This window comes from Fopius arisanus, unplaced genomic scaffold (assembly GCF_000806365.1).
Source record: "Fopius arisanus strain USDA-PBARC FA_bdor unplaced genomic scaffold, ASM80636v1 scaffold00050, whole genome shotgun sequence".
NCBI lineage: Eukaryota > Metazoa > Arthropoda > Insecta > Hymenoptera > Braconidae > Fopius > Fopius arisanus.
The window spans coordinates 673,525-693,690 of record NW_011887789.1 but is presented as its reverse complement, the minus strand read 5'-3'; the positions used below and the strand labels follow the sequence as shown (position 1 = coordinate 693,690).

The window sequence follows — 20,166 nt, the reverse complement described above, 5'->3', positions numbered from 1 at the left end:
TTTTTTATCAAAATTTTTTTTCTTTTCTCTCAATTCACTTTTTCCCCGGTGCCCATGAATTTGGGACCGAGGGGAGTTTTAAGGGGATTGAGTCCTCACTGGACAGACCGCATCGCTCGCATATGCAACTTGTCTTTTAACACTGGAGTAATGAGACCTTGATGATTGATGATTTTATGGTAATCGAATTCAGTATCGAACCACTCGTACTTCCGTCGATGGCACCCCAATGGATCATTAACCACTCGTCATACTTCTGATTAACTCCGTGTGCACTGGATTTATAAAATAATTTTTTTTATTGTTTCTTTGGAGAACACTGGATTTAACTCGATGCTGATTTTTATTCCACTGGGTAATTGGGGGGAGGTAAGGGGGTGTTGGGAGGTGTTGGGAGGTGATGGGGAGTTTTCGGGGTGATTTAATGGGGAGACGAATTATTGTCGCAGTTGTTGGTGAAGTCAATGTGGAACTGACCGAGTGATTTTCGTATTTATGAAACGAGAAATGTATTTTCGCCTGTAGTTTCGCAGTGGTCTGGTTAAACCGGACTGGTGTATGGCGAAGGGCAGATTGACCGGACAATTTTTTTGTACGAGAGACCGCCCAATGCCGACGCCTCGTGCCTCGTATTAGTAATCAAGTCGACTGACCTTTCTGATTGAGATACCGAGAGCCATCCGGATATCTCCGAAATTTCGTACTTTCATCATAGATTTGTACCGACACGTGGCCTCAACATCCAGCCGCACTGACACATTCCCCTCATTGGTCACCAGTACTTTTCCCCCAGCATCTTCCGAAAAAAAATCAAATCCTCGTTTTTCGCCAGGAAATTTTCCCTCTTACATTTTTTTGAGGATTCAATTGTAATCACTCGATTTTTTAAATTCGATCTTCACTACGACAGTTCATGGAAATTTCATTTGGATGGTTCAGTGGTTTTCAGAAAAATCTTTGATATCGAATTTTTTAATTTTGAATTTTCAAGTAATCGACGCAGGGTAATGAGGAATGCATGAACGTTCAATAATAAAAATTTGTAATTCATCATCTGTCAATTTCAATAAACCTCACTAATACATCTCTTCCATATTCTTCATTCTTGTTTTTGTACCATAATACATAACGTATGCACAAAATAGAGCGTGCAATGCGCATAGGCAATCAATAGCGTTCGTCTATTAACGTAATTAATGTTCACTGTAATCACTCTCATTGAAGTGCACATTACTCTGCTTATGCACGTGAAAATATAATTTTTCCTTTTCTAGTTTATTTGTTTACGTTTTTTGTTTTATTCCATTCAACTCATCACACACGAACGACTTGAAACACTCACACAGACACACGTGCACACGCTTCATCAAATCTTCAATGATTCAGTGTTATTGTTTCCGTTAGTTTATAAATATTCAATTAAATTTAGATGAAAATCAAAATATTTGTCTCAGTACTGTGCGTGGGCACATGCGCCGCCATTGATTATTCATTTTATTTTATTTATATCATGATTTATTGAGTGTAATCAGCAAGTATTTGTCACCAAGTAGCAAAGGAATTTTAAAAATCCAACGGGTTTTAATGATCCGTCTGTTCACTCTCTGGTTCAACTCTCCTCCACGATTAATCATTCAAAATATCATTATTACCCTCTAATGAGCCAATTTTTATTTTTGCCTAACATTTTATTCATAACCAACATGATCTACACGTTTGAAAAAATTTATGGAATCAAAAATTCGCCATTTCTAGGAGAAATTCTATGGAATTTCCATTGTAGATAATCCTGGGACTCACAATTTCTCAATATATTATATTTCACCCAGAGAAAGAATTTTTTTTTCATCCTGCAGACATCCAAACTTTAAATGACGATTTTCTTACCTGAAACTGGTGTGGGACTATGAGATTTCTATTGAAATTCTATTAGAATCCTATCAGAACATTCTAATTATTTTTTAGAAAATGCAGATAAATCATGCCCAGCATTCTTTATACAAAAGTAAGATCCTGGGAATTTTTAAAATTAAATACAGAGTGCAAGGTGAAAATGTGCAAAAACACAAAGTGAATTTTCAAACGGAATTTCAATAAAACCTCAAAACAATTCTTATAGACTTCTAACAGAAATTCACCAGAAATCCTTAGAAAAAAATGCCAGACTTTTCAATAAATTTTCATCGCGCATGTAATCACATTGACATAACTTTTTGAAAATATGTACAAGTTTAGATTTACATTTGCAAAATGACTCCCACAATTTACTAATCCCTCAAAATGACACTCAAATGTTTTTCATCCAGCGCATTTCCCTCCCACAATAGATGTCATCAAAAACATATTACATTAACGATCACTAAAACATCATTTTCATTTCATGTTATTTGATTTATCTAGAAAGAATCGATAACCACTAGATTTGGTATCAATTCATTTAAGTATTATCGGTATTTAGCGTGAATACCACAGCGACATCGATTTTCATTAGTTATTTGAGTAGTTTGTGTTAATTAACGGTTATTGATTCATTTATCTAACTAGAGGAGTCAATTAATTAACACAAACTAGGTGACAATTCACTCCGAATTGTTCAGAACATACATCGATTACAAATATCTCTAAACAATAAATTTTATTATTATTATCATCATCATTTTATGTTTTTCTGATAAAAAGAAAAATGCTGACTATCCCCTCAAGGACAGTATTGCGTGCTGAGACGACTCAATTACTCTGTTCCCCTCATTTTTCCTCCTTTATTGGGTCAAAAATTTATTACTAAACTGGCGTTGGAGATAACGTCTCGAGAAAAAAAAAAAAAAAAAAAAACATATCTCAAATCTCTAACCCTATTGTACACACTATTTTACAAGAGATTGAGGTTCTTGAAAATATTTATGTACATTTGAAATTTCGATTCTACCAGCGCCAGCTGAAATCCCCCCATTCGAACTTGTCAATTAATTTAACTTATTATGGCATTAATTTTCTTTGTTATGTACATTCTTCATCTGTTGTCATTTTATGTTCCTCTCGTGATTTATTCACATATAATCTTTCTTTATTGACAAATAAAAGTGAATAAAAATCCTTGCATCGTTAGGAATCGATCGACAAACAATTTATCTATAACTTTTCGCCTCATTAGTTCCCCATAAGTACATTCCCATGTGATGTTATAATAATTTTAACAGTTCCTCGAGTATTTATCTCATCGACGTGTGAGTAAAAAAGCATTGTCCACTTTACGCTCCTAAATACAAGTTCGTTTATACTGCTGACTGATACTGATTGATTGGATTTGAATTTTTAAACATCAACAGCCATAAGTGAAGAGCAACTCAGCTTCTAGAGAGTTTTGTGGTGAGTAGAAAAAAAAAACTAACCAAGAGGTTCCACAGATTCATTGCTCTCGTTGCCCTAAGCTTGTGCAATTATCGATAAATCCATAAGAAAATTCATTTACCTTTTTAAGTAATTGGTTTTTTGTTTATCATTTTAAATAGTACTTCCCAGAATTGGAGGCATGGCTCGGAAATGATGGCCCTTAAAGCTTCAAATTAAAGCTCAAACGCTGTTTTAAAGAACAGACTCTATTTGTTTTATCTCTTTCTCTGGTGGATCCAGGGGTGATGCTGCTGTCTCGATTATCTCCGGGATGTCGTCTTCATTCTCCTCTTCGTTGTCCTCCTCATCGATTGGAGTTAACGTGTCGATAATTATGGGTTGAGTCTGTGGAGTCGTGAAACGTTTCATAGCAGGTGCCACAAAGCTGAAGACTGTGCTGAGGAAGAAGAAGAATCCAGCCATATAGAAGGGTATATCAAAAGTATTAGTTAAATCGTAGATGCAGCCAGCAAGGGGTGCACCAACAATAGCAGCAGCACCCCTGAACAGAATCAGAAGGCCAAACGCATTCGTCAGTTTGTCCAGCCCCAGGAGGTCCACGAGAATGATTGACGTCAATGAAATATATCCAGAAATTGCTATTCCAAAGAAGACACTCATTACAATGTACGCCGGAAAGGTAGTGCACAGAGGTGTTGCTGTGACAGCGACTGTCGAGATCAACAGACAAATGTTGTTTAATAAAAGGGAATCAACTTGTGGAAAATCTGCTACGAAACCACAGACTATACGCCCCACAGTATTAGTTATCCCAATTATCGAAAGCAGGAGTGATGCTGAGCTCTTGGGAATCCCCTGCAAGACAATAATGTATTTTTTTATTACCTAGACAATTTTCATTTGAAAAAATAATGCTTTACCTTAGCAACAGCTGCATCAACCAGATAGAAAAATGGTATATAAAGTCCAGCCATGCCAAAGACATTGCTGATGCCAATGAGTAAAAAGACTGGATTCTTCAGGAGAGAGACATCCATCATGGTGGCAAGGGCCTCAGTGAATGACTCAGGCAGCTGAAAGCATGGACACAAGGGCTGGAGCGGTGGTTTCTCAACGTCCCCATCCCTCACATCCCCTCGAACAGATTTTGGTAGAGACAAAACACTCTGACGATAATTCGCCAGTGACTTCTGGCTCTGATACTCCGGTAGATTGATAACACTTCCACTGTAGAATATATCCTTTCGAGACATCGGACGAACGATACTTGTCTTCTGCTTTGGGGGTGCAATGCTGGACTTGCTTGTTGTAAATGTTATACTCTCACCATCGTCACCCTCCATGTTGTTAAGACGAGAGCCCAACATACTGCTGTTAGAGAGTCTCAAGTGCAGACTCTTGCGAATGTCTCCATTCGAGTTCAGAGTTGTTCTCGAATTTTTAATTGCACTCAGACTCGGTTTGTATCGTTCACCAGTGCTGGTCTTGCGAATTCTGTCAAAAAAGGGCACTGAACCATTTTTGGGCAGACCCTGGACGTGCGTTGTGAATGCTGGTTGGGATGCATTTCTGGGAATAATCGGTTTGTTGAACTCATTCTCAGTTTTTTCAGTACCATCTTTGGTATCTTTGGTTTCGTCAATACTCTTTCTGCTCCTCGATTTGCCCGTCTTCAAGTCCATGCTGTCACTTTTGCTGGTTGCTGCACTCGACGAGTGCTCCTGGACCTTCACCTCCGATATTGTTGGCAAGGTCGGCACAGTGGGTACTGGTGTTAAAGGCGTTCCTTTAGAGTTTAATTTATCAATCTTAACTAAGTCTTGGTGGCTTTGTCAACCAATTTGTTAATTGTAATACTGAGAAAATATTGCACCGAGAAAAAAATTGAGAAAGAAATTTATTATTTATTTATTTTCTCGTATCGAGGCAATTTTTTCAATCAAAATGTGTTTTTTCTCTCAGTGTGCAGGGGGTATTGAGTACTTATCAAATCTGTGATATATCAGCATAGAAAACATAAATGTAAGAAAAAATGAGAAAAATGTCATTCGAACGCGAGAAATACTCAGCTATCCTCGAAGAGTGGAAACGCGATACGTGACTTTTACTGAACATTTGAAACAGAAAGCAAATTTTACACTGAAAACCAAGTGATAAAATGCACTTGATCGATTTTCGAGCCTTAGATTTAAAATTCTCATTAAATCAAATATTCATCTCCACTCTTTTGCAATTTTCCAATACTCACCAGGCACTAATTGGTCGAGATTGAAGCTGGAGTGTACCCCAGGATCAATATTAATTGGCATTTTCATTCGCTTTTCCATCGAGCCATCAGGAAGTTGCACCATGAAGTACGAGCCCCCAATGCTTCCACGTTCCATCTGAAAGCGTTTCTCCTCAGCCATTCGTTGGAGCAGTGGCTTGACAGAGGATGGCTTTGGATACTCAAGTGGTCTCATCAGTGCCCCAAATACAGCGCAGTTAAGTATAAGCCCAGCAAGTATCCAATGCGCTTGCCTCCAATCACCGTATTCTTCTATGAGTGTCGTTGCCAGGGGAGCAAATACAAATGTACCAAAACCAGATCCACAAACCGCAATACCAGTTGCTAAAGATCTCTTCGTCTCGAAGTAATAGCCCACACACACCACTGCTGGCAAATAAATTAAACCAAAACCGATGCCTGAAATTCATCGAAATGATTAGAAAAATATCTCCTGAAATAAAAAATTATTATATCATAATGAAATCACACTACCTCCCACGACACCATAAATGAACATCAGTGAATTCACAGTCTTCACGTACGTTGATAAGAAAAATGCCGATGCAGCGATTAAACTGCCGGCTATACAAACTGCTCTGCATCCATATTTATTCGTGAGAGCACTAACAACAGGACCTGAGAAAATTATAAAGAGCATCATTAAATTTGACAAGCCCACTATTAAATTCTTGCAGTGCGATAAATCGTAATCATGATGCCAGTAGAATTCGTGTCAAATTTTAAAGTGAACATTTCCTTTTTATAGAATATTTTAAGCCTGTAGAGGAGAAACAGAGCGTTGAAAATATAGAATTTGCACAAACAAACATACCGGCACTGAGATACATTCCAGACAGCAGTGATCCAGCCCATGCGGTCTTGCCTTTGCCCTCACCAAAGTACCTCACAAATTCCTCCAAAAATATTCCAAAGGTATACGCAATACCATCCACAATCATGTTGCACATGAAGGAGGCAAATACCACGACCCACCCATATCCACCATCAGGGGGTGGTGGTATGTCGTGGTATTCGCAAAGAGATCCCCCATCGTCATCTGGGGATGTCTCATCAACGCCCCCATCAGTCAGTCGTGCCTGCTCTTCCACCGAGTACTCACTCTCCGTCTGAAAAATTATTTATTCCCATAACTGAAAAGCCAGAAAAATATTTGAACAATTGGTACTGGTGAAAAGTACTTTTTGTGCATTGTATGGAGATTAGATAGTTATTCTCATTCTAGGAAAAAACCCGAGGAGGTATTAGAATGCAATCATCCTTGACACACATCCCACTGAATTACCGCGGTAATCTATCCGAGATGAAAAATTCTCTACCTTCAATTTATTGGATTAGCACTGATAAAGATATTGATTACATTCTGCAACAGGTTTCAGGGATATTTAGCGCAGAAATTACTCGGTCAGAGCGACTCGTTTACCTTGAAAACTCCCCAAAGGAGAAGAATAATAAATATCATGTTTATGTGCGGTGTAAATTGTGCAGTGGCGCACAAGCATCTACAAATTTATGCTGTTCACTTATCGAGTATTAATAATAATTGACGATGACTCAAATTACGAAAATGTGAACAATTGAATGATCAATCATTCAAAAAGTCCATAATTATCCTGACATTTAGCATTCTAGTACTGGCAATTGCAAACAAATAAACATTATCACAGATATATAACTGTCTAAATAACAATAAAATAAGATAATCATCACCACCAGAGACTGTGGAATCCATTCACTGAGAAAAAAATTTCTTCTCCTTAAACTTCAAACAAATGGTGAAATCAGGGGATTGAAAAAAATGTGATAATTTTCTGAATTGATGTCTGGTAAAAATAATTTTTCGTCAAGTTTTGCAACACCCGCTGGACTTTATCAAGTGACTCAGCGACTCCCAGTCATTGTTTCCAATTGACAATTTCTAATGATTCACATGACCCCGCGTTATCACGCATTGTCCGCATACCTATCTGGCAATCAGCTGATTGCCCCGATGGTGCGCCACCAGCGGATACCAGCCGACAACTCCCCAACAACAACTCGAATCGACATATTTTTCTCGCATCACACGAGTCCATTCGACCTCTGGTGCATCTTCACCCCAACAAAACTCCAAAACTTCGATGATCCCGAGTAAGAAAAAAAATAAAAATAAAACGACACTGGGTGGGGCTGTTCTCACCAAAAAATCCACCCCCACAATTAAATCATCTCCTCTCGTTAACGTAAATTACTAATTGATTGTCAAGGCTAGTCACGTGTTTGCCCACCCCTCCTCCAACTGAGTGGCTAGTCACGCCTACAAACAAAATCAGGTAATCGAATCCCGAGGTGAAAAAAAAATCATCTCAGGATGCATCAGTAGCCCCAACCCCTCCAGAAAATCATATTATATTCAAACAATGAAAAAACCCACCGTACTAATTTTCCTGACACGTCTGGAGCCATACTGGCCATGTTGAGACTTTGTCAAAGACACTCGCGACATTTCCTGATCAGTAAATCCCACAGTAAATCTCCAAACAACAAAACTAATGGATTCCGGCAAGTGGAACGACGTTGAGTTGTTTTATAAAAAAATCACTCGTCATAGTCGGCTGCCATTTTTCCCCACCTCACAACACCAAACGATTACCCTTTATTTACACCTCTCGTGACATTATGCAAAATAAAAAATATGAGATAAACGCGTGGTACACTCTCTCACAGAAATTTCACTGGCAATTATCCTCTAATTTCACAAATAAATTACAACAGCAGGAGTGAGTGGTGCGTCGCTGGTTGAAACTGTCATGATACATTCGTCCTCAAGTCAAACGGTCAGACCCACCAGTGAATTTTATTCAACTTTAAAAACTGTGAAACAAGGGGAGTCGAATGGGTTATTTTTAACACTGCATCACGTTGAGTTTCAAGAGTTGTTCTGCAGCTGCGCGTTGTTTACTCATTTTTTAATATTTGCCATTAGCTCGAAAAGTCGATGGATATTGGCACATTGGCCTGTCATCGAACTAAATTCAACGGGTTCTATTCATGGGTTCTCAATTCAAGAGCCCTCCGGTGTCCATTTCTTGCATTTATACTAGTGCCAAGTTATTCTCGATGTGATTCTCCTCCTTTAATAACGATTTGTCACCGATTACAGATTTTTATTCATGATGTTTAGTGATACAGCGTGGGACGAATGGATTTTGAAGTTCAGGAGTTCTGGTGATGGAAATCACTACGATGTCGTGATGTCCAGCATTTTCAACAGACTAGGTGTCTCTCGTCGAGTTGGTGCCTTCATATTCCATACAATCTCAGCTTTTGTATGAGTTTTCCCCACCACTCGTTCGGTCGACGGACTCTCCCTCTTTCCACTATTTTCTGGTTGCTAATAAAAGTGATTCACAAACTGCACCGTTCCTGCGTACGTAAAGACCCGTTTTCTATGTCCACCATTTGTTTTTTTATTTCTGCATTTTTCTTATTCTCTTTTCATTCTTTTTTTAATCGGCCTCCACCGGGCTATTGTTCTCTCGCTCTTTGTTCACATCTCGCCAATGCTTTTCCTCGCGATTCTCTCTTTTTTTTTTATTTTTTATCACCCAATTCAGTTCGTTATGAATAAATGGGAGTGCGGTTATTTTTAATATTGTTAAAATTGATTGGCAATATCGATTATTGAAAAAAAAAAATAGAAACGGTAAGCGTGTGAATTATTATGATGATGGATCATCAGAATAATGACATGAAAATAATTTCAGTCAATAATTCAGATAGTAAAACCTCATAACTTTTCATGAAAAATGTGATATCTAGACTTTCCACGAAATTTCACACAAACATCCCGTTTTCTCTCTTTTTCCTGTCGATTTAAATGAAGAAATTCAATGAACCGTAATGAGTAATTTTATTCCATTATTCACGATGAATAAACAGTGATGAGAAGTCTCAATTGTTTATGTATCCGACAAAGCTTTAAATATGCAAACGATCATTTTATTTCTCTTCTCACGTGAATTAATGGCTGTCGAGTGAATTCAATTGCGAGAAAACATCCAATTGTGTATTAAGTCAGTCCTAAGGGCAGAAATAATAACGTCTTAATTGAGTAATGACTCGAGAAGTTGTGAAAAACAACGGGCTGAAAACAAATTGAAAAATTTATATCTGGACCGCTCGGCTATTTTATTGATTAATGAGATAACGAGACGATAATTAATTAAACCCGTGAAAAACACCATCTGGCGCTCGTTGACTAGACAAAAGGAAATGTTTTAAATCGAGAGGGAAAGATGACCACGTGATTGTCGACCTATTTCATGAACAAAGCAATCGTATTAAGTATTTATCGTAATTTTACTATTCTCGGCATTTCCTGGGATGCATTAATATCCATAAGAGCTGACAAGGAAAAGCTATTCTCCGATGACTGAACTCCTTCATGGAGAAATAATATTACGTGCCAACTCACGGATTTTTATTTCTTCCTAATCATATGTCATTCTTGTTTCAACAATTTTTGCAGAATTCCGGGGGAAATAAACGGCTAGGGAATTATTCTGGATTAAAAAATGGACATTTTTTACAACTCATTATGTCATTCAGAATATCATTGTGGATATTTCAAATTCGGTTTGTCGTGAAAAATTTATCCAATTTTCAAGATCGGTGGAAAATTCTCAGAACGATTTCTGGAGTGATGAACCAATCGATATCCGAATAAATCGATGTTTAAAAAAATAGCATTTCGTGGAAAAAACGGTAAACGAACCGAGTGTTATTTTTAAATTCTAATGGAAAAAAAAAACAATGCTATAAAATTTTAAAGTAACTCCCGGAGAATTTGTTTATTGAAAACATGACCGTGAAAATGGCGTAAAAATGCCACTGGGAAATTTAAAGCCGATGTACTACATGAATTTTCTGTAATTTTTCGAAGGGACTCAACGATTCGCACGAATCGAACGTTTTTTATCGTTTCGTCGTTGTGATAACGCTGAAAAATTTAACCGATAACATTCAACAAACACTCAAATCGTCTAATAACGATAAGCAGCGATTGTCAGTCCCAGATAGATCTTGATCTTCACTGATTAATGATCTAGTCATAGAACAGGTGAAGCAATAATTTTATGGCAGTGAAGTAGATCTCCCCTCGGGGAATATATTTTTCCTTGGAATTCCGTTCACTAAAAGTAATCCTTGTTTTCGATTCTAACTACATAAAGTTTTCCTCAAAGAATTTCACCGCTCATTAAACCGTTGATTAAGCTGTTCTTAAGAATTAAGAAATTCTTGGGCATGTCTATTTGTTCTAAATGTGTTTGGAATAATGAGTGTAATTTTATTTGAAGAATTGGAAACGGCTTGATACCGACCCCTGGAATTAATAATGAAAAATATCGACATTGTGAAAACAAGAATTTTCTACTTGTCGCATTCTGAAATAGTCATGTGAGCATGACAATGTCGCTGTTTTATTTCACTGCTCGACTAATCGCCCGCCCAATTACAGAACCGTCGACGAAATTAATTAAAAAACGAGATGACCCATCATTTCCGCATGAAAGATCATAAAAAACTCGATATGACACGATCCAATTCCACACGTTCAAACGAATAAAGAATACACAAAAAATACACCCAAATATTCTATGCATTAAAAATAAATTTCCCACATTTTTGTTTGAATCCCCAAAGGCGCACCGTTTTTCAGAATTCCCCAGAAAGTTTCCAAATAAAAAAAAAACAATTCTAAAAATGCCGAGACAATAATAAAGCCACATAAAATCCTGAAACGCAAAAACATTCGATTTTTCCCGTGAAAAAAAAATCCACCGGACAATTTGACAGAATTATAAAAAAAAATTGAATTTTACTGACAAGTGGGGAGACGATCCAAAAGACTTTGTTGGACTTATCACCGAAAAAAATGAACAAATGGTGTTGTGATTCAATAATAGAGCTATCAGGCGGTGACTTTTGATAACACCTTGAAAAAGTTGTAACAGTGGACGTACCTTGTTCTTCCCCGGCATGACTATGGGAATGATCAGGATCCAGTGATCTTGTGCTGCCGGATTGTGGGGAAAAAAAAACGGAGGTGTATATGGCGAACAGAGTACTAGTTTGTGGCTATTCCGCGTAACGAGCGTTATTAGAATGCGGCCAAGTATCAGAGACTCACTTATCACGGACGGACGTGCACCATCCCGATGGCACTTGAACATCTCCCCGCTCCTCTGGCTCATTTGTCTCGAATAATATATATGTAATACAACTGCCCGCATTTTATGTATCAGTGGGATGATGCCACGCGCCTGAACATTCACTAAAAATCCCAAGTATAGCACCAATATTTTTCTATTCCATTCAGAATCGACGATCTTTCACCAGAGTATTTTTCCGGAGCAGTGATTTCAAGGTATAAACAATTTGATAATTAGGATATAATGATATGACCTTGGCACAAGGCCCTTCATTATTTTCCGCTATTTTCCCAGATTGTTTGAAATTTCTTCAAATGGTAAAAATTATTATTGAAGTTCATTCCATTGAATTTTTTTCAATAATTCATTCGTTTGACATGAACAAATTAACTTGTTGGGGGTGAATTGGTGGATTAATTTATCTGGATGCTCTCTAATTTCCGAGAGACTTGCTGTCAATCCGGAATTACAGTTTCCTCAATTTTTTTCATTACGGAGTATCAATTTTATGAAAGGCTATTGCGAGAGCGGTAAACGCGTTACGTATTTCCCCCCGGTGTTTGCAAATTACATCGAGCGGAGAAAGGCGCACGCCATTCAAAGGGGCTATAACGTTCGTGCACATTACGTCTGTCATTATACTTCGCTGAGAATATGAGCGCAAAATTTTAACTCGTTTAAATATTGAAGAGCTTGCCCAAGAGCTGGAAAATGGAAGCGGAACACCACAAAATCGTATCGACCGAATCGAAATAGCTGGAGACTAGAGACAAACGTCAGAACATTTTCGTTCGAGTTTCAACTAAATTCCGAGTTTAAAAAAAGGCATCGCAAAAACGTCAAACTTCAGGAGTGACTCATCGGTCTAGAGTCCCAGAAAATTCGGTGCAAGTTCGAGGACAACATTCATTTTTTCCTTGAACAAATTTTTTTTTTCCTTCATCACTTTGGAGATAATAATTCGAAATTGAAGGGAAAAGTCGATATTTTCAGGAATAAATTTTTGATAAAGAAAAATGAGAGCTACAAAAAAGGTGTCTACGAAGAAATGACTATTTCCTTTCAATTTCGAGAGATTCGTTGATGATTTGTCTGGAAAATTTTCTCTTCTTTTCTCTTCTTCCCCGTATGAAAAATAATAATTTGACTTACAATAGTCGAAGTAGGACGTGCATTAATCTGTAGGCCATCATCGTCGCCGATGGTCTCGACGAACTGATCCTCCCGACTGCTGGTAGGTCCCATTTCAGCGCCACGGGGCGCACACAATCAATCCAACGTTAATAACTCTCACCCTTTTTTTTAACTATTCTCCAAATGCTCCACAAAAATTGCCAACTGAAAGACAAGACCCCATGATAATGGCACACAATTCGCAGATCTCCACTCAATTCAAGCAGCCCTTATCCAACACTGATAAGTCCCCTGCGCACCCCCAACACCTCACCCTAGCCCTGATGATGCTGGACCCTCCGAAATTCCGGGTATCCCCCTCTCCACTACTCACGTTCATTGCATTTTAAAAAAAAACCCCTGATTCCCAAAAGAAAAGTCACTCCACAGGACAATTAAAATTATACACTCAAAATTTAATAAATTATTCGGTGGAAATAAAAATGGACCCGGAGTATCACAAAATCAGAACCAAAAATTCACATTGGAATAGTAAAAACGGAAAAAAATTCGTATTGATTATGCGAATTTGATTATTGGGTTGAGCTTTGAATTTTGAAATAGGAAATTGGTGAAATCTGCAGGTGATCCCGCGGTTGGGTAGCGCCGCAGCGCCCCGGGATCAATAAACCGACGCCGACCGTCGCCGTCTATTCCTTCCTGACGTCCTCGACACCCAGGGCTTTTCCACGAACGTCTCGAAATCCCCACCATATCCACCCACTGGATCTGGGCAGGCGCGACGTTTTGTTGGATTGGATTCTCGTCAGTTCAATAAAGAAATGAAAAACATCAAAATTTTTCGTCAATTTTAGTTTATGCCAGGGTATGTCTCTCTGTGCATCACGCATTCCGCGAGAAAGAACTTTTGATGGATTTCGGGGTGAAATTGGGGTGCGGTAATCGGGGACACACCTCTCCCCTCGACTGGTCGATAACTCCAGCGATTACCACCAATTCTCCCAATATCTCTCGGCAAAAAACTATAACTAGTAGGTGTCAATTTTCTGTTGATGTGTTGCTGATGGTTTCGGCTGTGGCGAAAAATTTGTTTATGTTCGTCATCAGGCCTCTGGCAGCCTCTGCTATTCGATCGTCTCTGGATGACATGAATTCGTGAATTTTTATCAGAGGCAGCAGCTCCAGGAGACGATTCACTACTTCGGTTTCCTTTATGTCGTACGTGATGGACTGAATTAAACGTAGAGCATTCAGCTGGATCTCAGGAGATTCTTCTGTACAGTAGGGAATCAATTCGTGGACCTTTCGGGACAGCAAAAAGGGTAGACCTGTGCAGTTCAGGCTGATGTTGTACAGAATCATGAGCATCAGTCTGTGGGGAAAACAGATTGAGCAATTTCCATCGCGAAACTGTAAAGATTTTAATTGATTAAATTATTGGAGGCTGATGTGGGGTCTGACCTCTTCATGGGATCTCCGGTGGTCGATGGTACATTGGGGATGGACTTGGTGATCAGCGAAATCAAAGATTTTCCGGTGGCTTGACTACACAGCATTTGTCGTCCCGTAGAATTTGCAGACACGTTTGTGATTGTCCCCATGAGCGACATCATGAACTGGCACTGTTGCTCTTTGATGTCGGGAAAACGCCCTCCGAAAGTTTGAAGGAATGACTCCAAGGCTGTCGTTGTGATTGATATAAAATCGTTGAGGTCTTGTCGATTCTAGAATAAAATCACCATCCGAGATTTTTCAGCGAGTTAAAACGCACAAAATTTAATTATATCATTGCAGTTGGATATTGAGTTTAGACTCTTGAGTTTACCTCATTGAGCCACTGCTCGACCTGTGAAGACGACCTCGCAGATTTCCATATCAAATTACCCAATACTGCCCCCATATGTGTGCAAAACGTGACTTGTCCAGCAGACTGAAATAAAAAAATCCCTGAAACGTGTTCCTTAGAAAAAAAGGAAATTCTTCCAGGAAAAACCAACCTCAGCAGTCAACTGACGAATTTGTTGCTCGAAACTCTCGACCTTCTTCTGCTCTCCCTCAAAATGATACAATAATTCCCCGTAGCTCGCCTCCAGCTGCTTGATCCTCTTCTCATTCTCTGTAAAATCAGCATCAAGTGTCCCATAATTAATTAATAAATACCTCAGAATATTTTTGTTCCCCAACAAATATTGGGAGAGTTAATTCGAAATTTTTCGAAGAAGGTACCATTTTTAGCTTCCACCAGAGGTCCAACGATCGAGTAAATTTTATCAACCAACCCATTAACCTCTGATCTCAATTTTTCAAACTCCTCGTCATTGTCCAGCAATGCTGGCAATTGATTTATAAATCTCAGTATATGGCTCTGCGCCATCGCCAGCTTCTCCAGCATATGATCCTGCAACAAATCCTCTCATAATCTATTCCTCTCTTCTCTTTCCTCTTGAGAGTTTCGAGACGATTTTTAAAATGGACAAGAGAATAATTTTTTCACTGAGAGAAAAAATTCCATATCATTCTCGAAAATTAATTATTCTTGCTATAAATATTTTTCGAGGCAGCAGTCATGTTATGTCTCATTGTATTCATGTCTTATGTATCTCGAAGCTCTAACTTACAATGTCATCAAGATTTTCTTGAGAGATCCGTGAATCCCCTAACCCCATTCCTCCATAATCTCCATCTCCATCGGTCATAACTCCTTCAAAAAGTTCCTCTAATTTCCTCTAATCTTCTTTACTCACGTCAAACTCCAGAGATATCTTCAAGAAGAAATATAAATCGATTGAATTAACTTCAACCACTCGTTATCCACACGACCGCCGTTTGATTTCAATGTTTTGATAGGTCCTTGGATCTCCCGCCAAATAATACCGCCCGAATTGTCACCCGATTACAAATTCGAAATCTGTTTGAAATTTCAGAAGCACTCGTCATTTCCTTGAGGAATGAAAAAGAACCATAATTACCTTTTATTCATATAAATAGACAACTTTAAAATTCTTTGTACAAAAATCCTCAAATTTCCATTCCTTTTTCTGGAAAATAATGAAATGTCTAATTATCGCGAGATGAGAACCGCCATTTTTCCCGGGTCGAAGTTTGCCGAATGCACCCGATGACCGCCACGCTTAGCTCTCCCCACCGTTGTAGCTGAGAACCAATGAAAAGCGTGGACGCGTGGCGTCCCACCGATAGATTTGTGAACGCCATCCGACACTGGAATTCTTGGCGTCTGTGCGATGTAACGTATACAAGCAATGTAAAAAATACTCTCTTTAATTATAACCTCGAGTTGCACAGTACAATAAGAGTAATCTACACCGCCATAGCTCGACCTGATACTCGTCATCCAGCCATTTAGTGAGTTTTTAACGTAAGTAATTAGAATTTAATCCAGTGGTCTGGGTTTGAGTTTCTGATAACACTCGTTCCCTCCATTTTTTCCTTTTCGTACCATAAATTATCGGACCTCAAGCTCAATGCATTACGAAACTGCACTTGTCGTCCAGACAGCAATTGCACCCTATCTTAATGAGATTATTCTATTTGTGGGGGATATGCACAGTTGAGCTCGAAATTTGCTGGGTAATTCTGGCCTTGCAGGAACGTTTATTATTTTTTTTTTTGTGATTGCAAATTTTTATGGTTTAGTGCTGCGATTCATTGGATAATCATTGTCCACGTAATTCTAGAATTATGGGGCTATCGGTCGAATATTCGGTGTGTTCGAAATATCAATTTTTCTTCCGTTGAAAAATGTTTTCCGTTGAACGCGTCTTTTGAGGGGAAAAGTTTATATCGATGATACAGCGGCGAGTTGAGTGGTAGGTCGATTGTCCTCGAGTTTGAATAATTGAGGTTCGGAGGGTTTTGAAAAATATTGGGGTAGGAGCAGAATATTTATTATTTCAATGTCATTTTTGTCGCGAATTTTATTCGATAAATACAATTTACAAATGTCGACGAATTGTGGTGAATTTATATGAAGGTTTTTCGGAAGCAATTTATATTTTCACTCTGACCCATTGTCGCAGGTTTTGGAGGAATCATGAAGTTCAACGAGGGTGAAGAGGTCTTCGCCAAGTTGCCAAATTTGGAATACTATCAGAAGGGAAAAATTATCGGTATCAAGGGTGACAAATACAGCGTACTCCTCGAGGAGGGTGTTGAGGTAAGCATGCACGAGGAGGATATCCAAGCAGACCGTCCGTCTCGCAGTTCGGGAAGAACGCGGGGTCGAGGCAGAAAGAGCCCCTCGCGAAAGTCCCCAAGTCGTTTCTCCCCAAGTCGAAAATCTCCGAGCAGAAGATCCCCAAGTCGTCGCTCCCCAGCTCGATCTCCAACATCAAAATTACGAAAATTGCCGAGAAGAATCCGGGAAGATCGAGAGGAGGACAAGGAATCATCAAGCGTTAATTTGAGCGAGACAGATCAACTGAGTGAATTATTGCCCCTGCAGTCGCGTATGAGAGAGCCGCCAACAGCAACTAGAAGATCCACTCGAATATCGGCAATGAAAACTGATCGAGTGATTCCCACACGATCGATCGACCGTGCGCTCTCACTACCAGTGGAGAGGAAAATCACTTACGATTACCTGACTGATGTGAAGGAGAGGGGATTTTCAGTGCAGAGAGACCAGGACCTCCAGAAGCTGCTGCACTACGAGGAGGAGGCTCTTCCCGATTCCTCCACGACAGTGGAAAAATTTAAAAAAACCAAGGAACTCGAACTCATTGCTAAACCCCAGGAATGGGCAGGCTGGATAGGAGCCCTCATCCTTACTGTCGTTCTCCCAATTTCAATTATTCTCCCACAAGTTGCCTGCCACAACAACAAGTGCAGTAACACTGACTTTCGATTGCCCATGAAGTGGCAAGTGTACTTGAATTTACAAGCCACACTGTACTACCTTGGGTTTATTATTTTCGTGGGGATGATGTCGTTACTGCCCATTGGAAAAATCGTCGATGGACAGGAGAACAAAATTGGACGACTGCAATATCATGTCAATGGCTGGATGACTGCAATTATTTCTCTCATTATTCTCATTACGTGTGAATATCAATCACTTCGTATCTGTGATTACATCCTGGCATCTGCCCTCAAGCTGGCTGTCAGTGGGTGGATAATTGGAACTGCAATAGCCATATTATTGTTTATTAAGGCTGAAAGTGCACCTGTGGCTGCTCTCAATATTTATGGCTCCACCAATAATCTCATTTATGACTTCTGGCAGGGGAGGGAGATCAATCCAAGGATTGGAGGGATTGATTTTAAAATGATTCTTGTGAGAGCTGCGGTTATTGGAGCCCTCATCATCAACACTGCAATCGTTAGCCAGGCAATTGGAAGATTTGATCTTGATGCTTTGAGGAATGTTAATCCCACGGTTCTGGTTGTCACGGGGATGCAGATTATCTACTGCTTGGATGCAATATTCTACGAGGGGACGTCTTTCACGTCCTTCAGGTTCATGTATGAGGGCACTGGGTACATGACTTGTGTTGCTAATCTCATGTATCCTTTCCTGGTTACTCTCGTCACTAGATACGTCTTTTACCAAAATCTGCAAACGTCACCGTATGTTCTGGCTTCTCTGAGCTTCACGTTCCTCGTAGGATACATGATTTATCGCATGAGCAACAATCAAAAGGACGAGTTCAGGCGAAATCCGTATTCTCCTGCAGTTTCGAACTTGGAAACGATCCTGACGCCTCGAGGAAAGAAACTCATAATCTCTGGGCTCTGGGGGCAAGTGAAACACCCCAACTACCTGGGAGATATCATTATGAACTGGTCAATGGCTGGGGTATCATTGTTCACGCATCAGATTGTACCCTACTATCCTGTAATTACTCTCACCTTCGTACTCATGCACAGAGCATATCGTGATCATGTTCGATGCAAAACGCGTTATGGTACAGCGTGGCATCAGTACTCGTGCCAAGTGAGATCTCTCATTTTTAAACGCATTTATTGAGCACAGAGTGAAATAGACACTAAATTTATCAGATCACTGTCACGAGGAGTGTAAAAAATTGTTAATACTCTATTAATGTCAAGTAAATACTCTTGAGTCAATTCAGAAAATTGAATTCAGAGGATTCTGAATTGATATTGACGCCGTTCCATACGAATTGTATAATTTTGAATATTTTTTTACGTTTTAATCACCGATGAACAATTAAATTTAATTGTACAAATTTCGACTTTTTAAAATTCAGTTTTTCTGTCGCGACGGTGAAATTACAGACACCCAATCAATTTTTAAGATTGAAAAATGCATAATGATGAATGAAATTAACAACTTTTACAGGTAAAGTTGGAGATATTTTTTAAGTTAGTGGTTAAGAGGCGAATGGAGCAAAACACATGTCATTATGGTGTAAGATAGACTAAGGAGTTTTATACCTTCATATGTCGCAATAAGTACCACGTAAATGGGATGACTGTATGAGTAATTGCAAATAAAATTAATTTTTGGTAAGAAATTTGAATTTTTTTCATTGCATGACAGTGAATCGTAAAAAAATGCCATTCATTTGAATTTTCCATTTGATATGATCATCAACATGGACGTATCCAGAAAGGATTGACTGTAGCAGTATGAATGCTTTTTGTTTTTCAATTGTTTAACTGAAATTTAGTCGACTGTAGACGAGCTTTTTACTTTTTAATTATTTTTTTTTTCAAAATAATTCCAATTTTATCTTTTTTAATTGGCTAATCAATCGAAATATCGTTTAAAAAGTGAATATTTGAAAATCGGAAAGATATCCAGTGAAATTGAAAAATTAGCAATTTTTTAAAACGATACTTTTGCAAAATATATACCCCTAATGAAATTATAATATTGCAATTGTGCGTTATCCCAGCGGTAACGTGCTCGGCTAGCACGCTGACGGCTCGGGTTCGATCCCGCCGTCGTTCTTTTTTTTTTTTTAAATAATTCCAATTTTACCTTTTTTTTAATTGGCTAATTAATCGAAATATTGTTTAAAAACTGAATATTTGAAAATCGGAAAGATATCCAGTGAAATTGAAAAATTAGCAATTTTTTAAAACGTTACTTTTGCAAAATATATACTCCTAATGAAATTTTAATATTGCAATAATGCGTTATCCTAGCGGTAACGTGCTCGGCTAGCACGCCGACGGCCCGGGTTCGATCCCGCCGTCATTCATTTTTTTTTT

General features: G+C 38.7%; 3 protein-coding genes across 7 annotated transcripts; 1 reads left to right on the top strand and 2 right to left on the bottom strand.

Moving 5' to 3' along the window:
• Nucleotides 1–1,025: 1,025 nt before the first annotated feature.
• On the bottom strand, nt 1,026–13,877 carry LOC105267813 (monocarboxylate transporter 4). Of its 4 annotated transcripts, none has more exons than XM_011306921.1 (6): nt 12,985–13,877; nt 6,453–6,747; nt 6,113–6,256; nt 5,600–6,037; nt 4,272–5,137; nt 1,026–4,206 (listed from the first exon to the last, which is right to left on the bottom strand). In XM_011306921.1, exons 1-6 carry the CDS (start codon nt 13,075–13,077, stop codon nt 3,583–3,585), a joined length of 2,460 nt encoding a protein of 819 aa, XP_011305223.1. In that variant the 5' UTR covers nt 13,078–13,877; the 3' UTR covers nt 1,026–3,582. The 4 variants fall into 4 exon arrangements, with proteins under 4 accessions (XP_011305223.1, XP_011305224.1, XP_011305226.1 ...); XM_011306922.1 differs by having other exon boundaries at nt 4,272–5,119; XM_011306924.1 differs by lacking the exon at nt 12,985–13,877 and adding an exon at nt 11,644–11,775.
• Nucleotides 13,878–14,004: 127 nt separating this feature from the next.
• Nucleotides 14,005–15,774, bottom strand: LOC105267811 (uncharacterized). Its single transcript, XM_011306917.1, has 6 exons — nt 15,585–15,774; nt 15,193–15,364; nt 14,964–15,082; nt 14,792–14,896; nt 14,428–14,690; nt 14,005–14,338 (listed from the first exon to the last, which is right to left on the bottom strand). The coding sequence occupies exons 1-6, from the start codon at nt 15,660–15,662 to the stop codon at nt 14,005–14,007; spliced, it is 1,071 nt and encodes a 356-aa protein (XP_011305219.1). The 5' UTR covers nt 15,663–15,774.
• A 400-nt stretch (nt 15,775–16,174) lies between these two features.
• LBR (lamin B receptor) lies at nt 16,175–19,457 on the top strand. Of its 2 annotated transcripts, none has more exons than XM_011306916.1 (2): nt 16,175–16,329; nt 17,004–19,457. In XM_011306916.1, the coding sequence occupies exon 2, from the start codon at nt 17,018–17,020 to the stop codon at nt 18,950–18,952; it is 1,935 nt and encodes a 644-aa protein (XP_011305218.1). In that variant the 5' UTR covers nt 16,175–16,329; nt 17,004–17,017; the 3' UTR covers nt 18,953–19,457. The 2 variants fall into 2 exon arrangements, with proteins under 2 accessions (XP_011305218.1, XP_011305217.1); XM_011306915.1 differs by having other exon boundaries at nt 16,175–16,342.
• Nucleotides 19,458–20,166: the final 709 nt, after the last annotated feature.

Bases quoted from the DNA above. Each gene is read 5' to 3' on its own strand.
- LOC105267813 (XM_011306921.1), bottom strand. From the start codon at position 13,077: ATGGGACCTACCAGCAGTCGGGAGGATCAGTTCGTCGAGACCATCGGC. The intron at 5,138-5,599 runs GTGAGTATTGGA...TAAACTCTAAAG, and splicing joins TCTCGACCAATTAGTGCCTG to GAACGCCTTTAACACCAGTA. The intron at 4,207-4,271 runs GTAAAGCATTAT...ATTGTCTTGCAG, and splicing joins TTGATGCAGCTGTTGCTAAG to GGGATTCCCAAGAGCTCAGC.
- LOC105267811 (XM_011306917.1), bottom strand. From the start codon at position 15,662: ATGACCGATGGAGATGGAGATTATGGAGGAATGGGGTTAGGGGATTCA. The intron at 15,365-15,584 runs GTAAGTTAGAGC...GATTTGTTGCAG, and splicing joins AAGAAAATCTTGATGACATT to GATCATATGCTGGAGAAGCT. The intron at 15,083-15,192 runs GTACCTTCTTCG...CTGATTTTACAG, and splicing joins TCTGGTGGAAGCTAAAAATG to AGAATGAGAAGAGGATCAAG.
- LBR (XM_011306916.1), top strand. From the start codon at position 17,018: ATGAAGTTCAACGAGGGTGAAGAGGTCTTCGCCAAGTTGCCAAATTTG.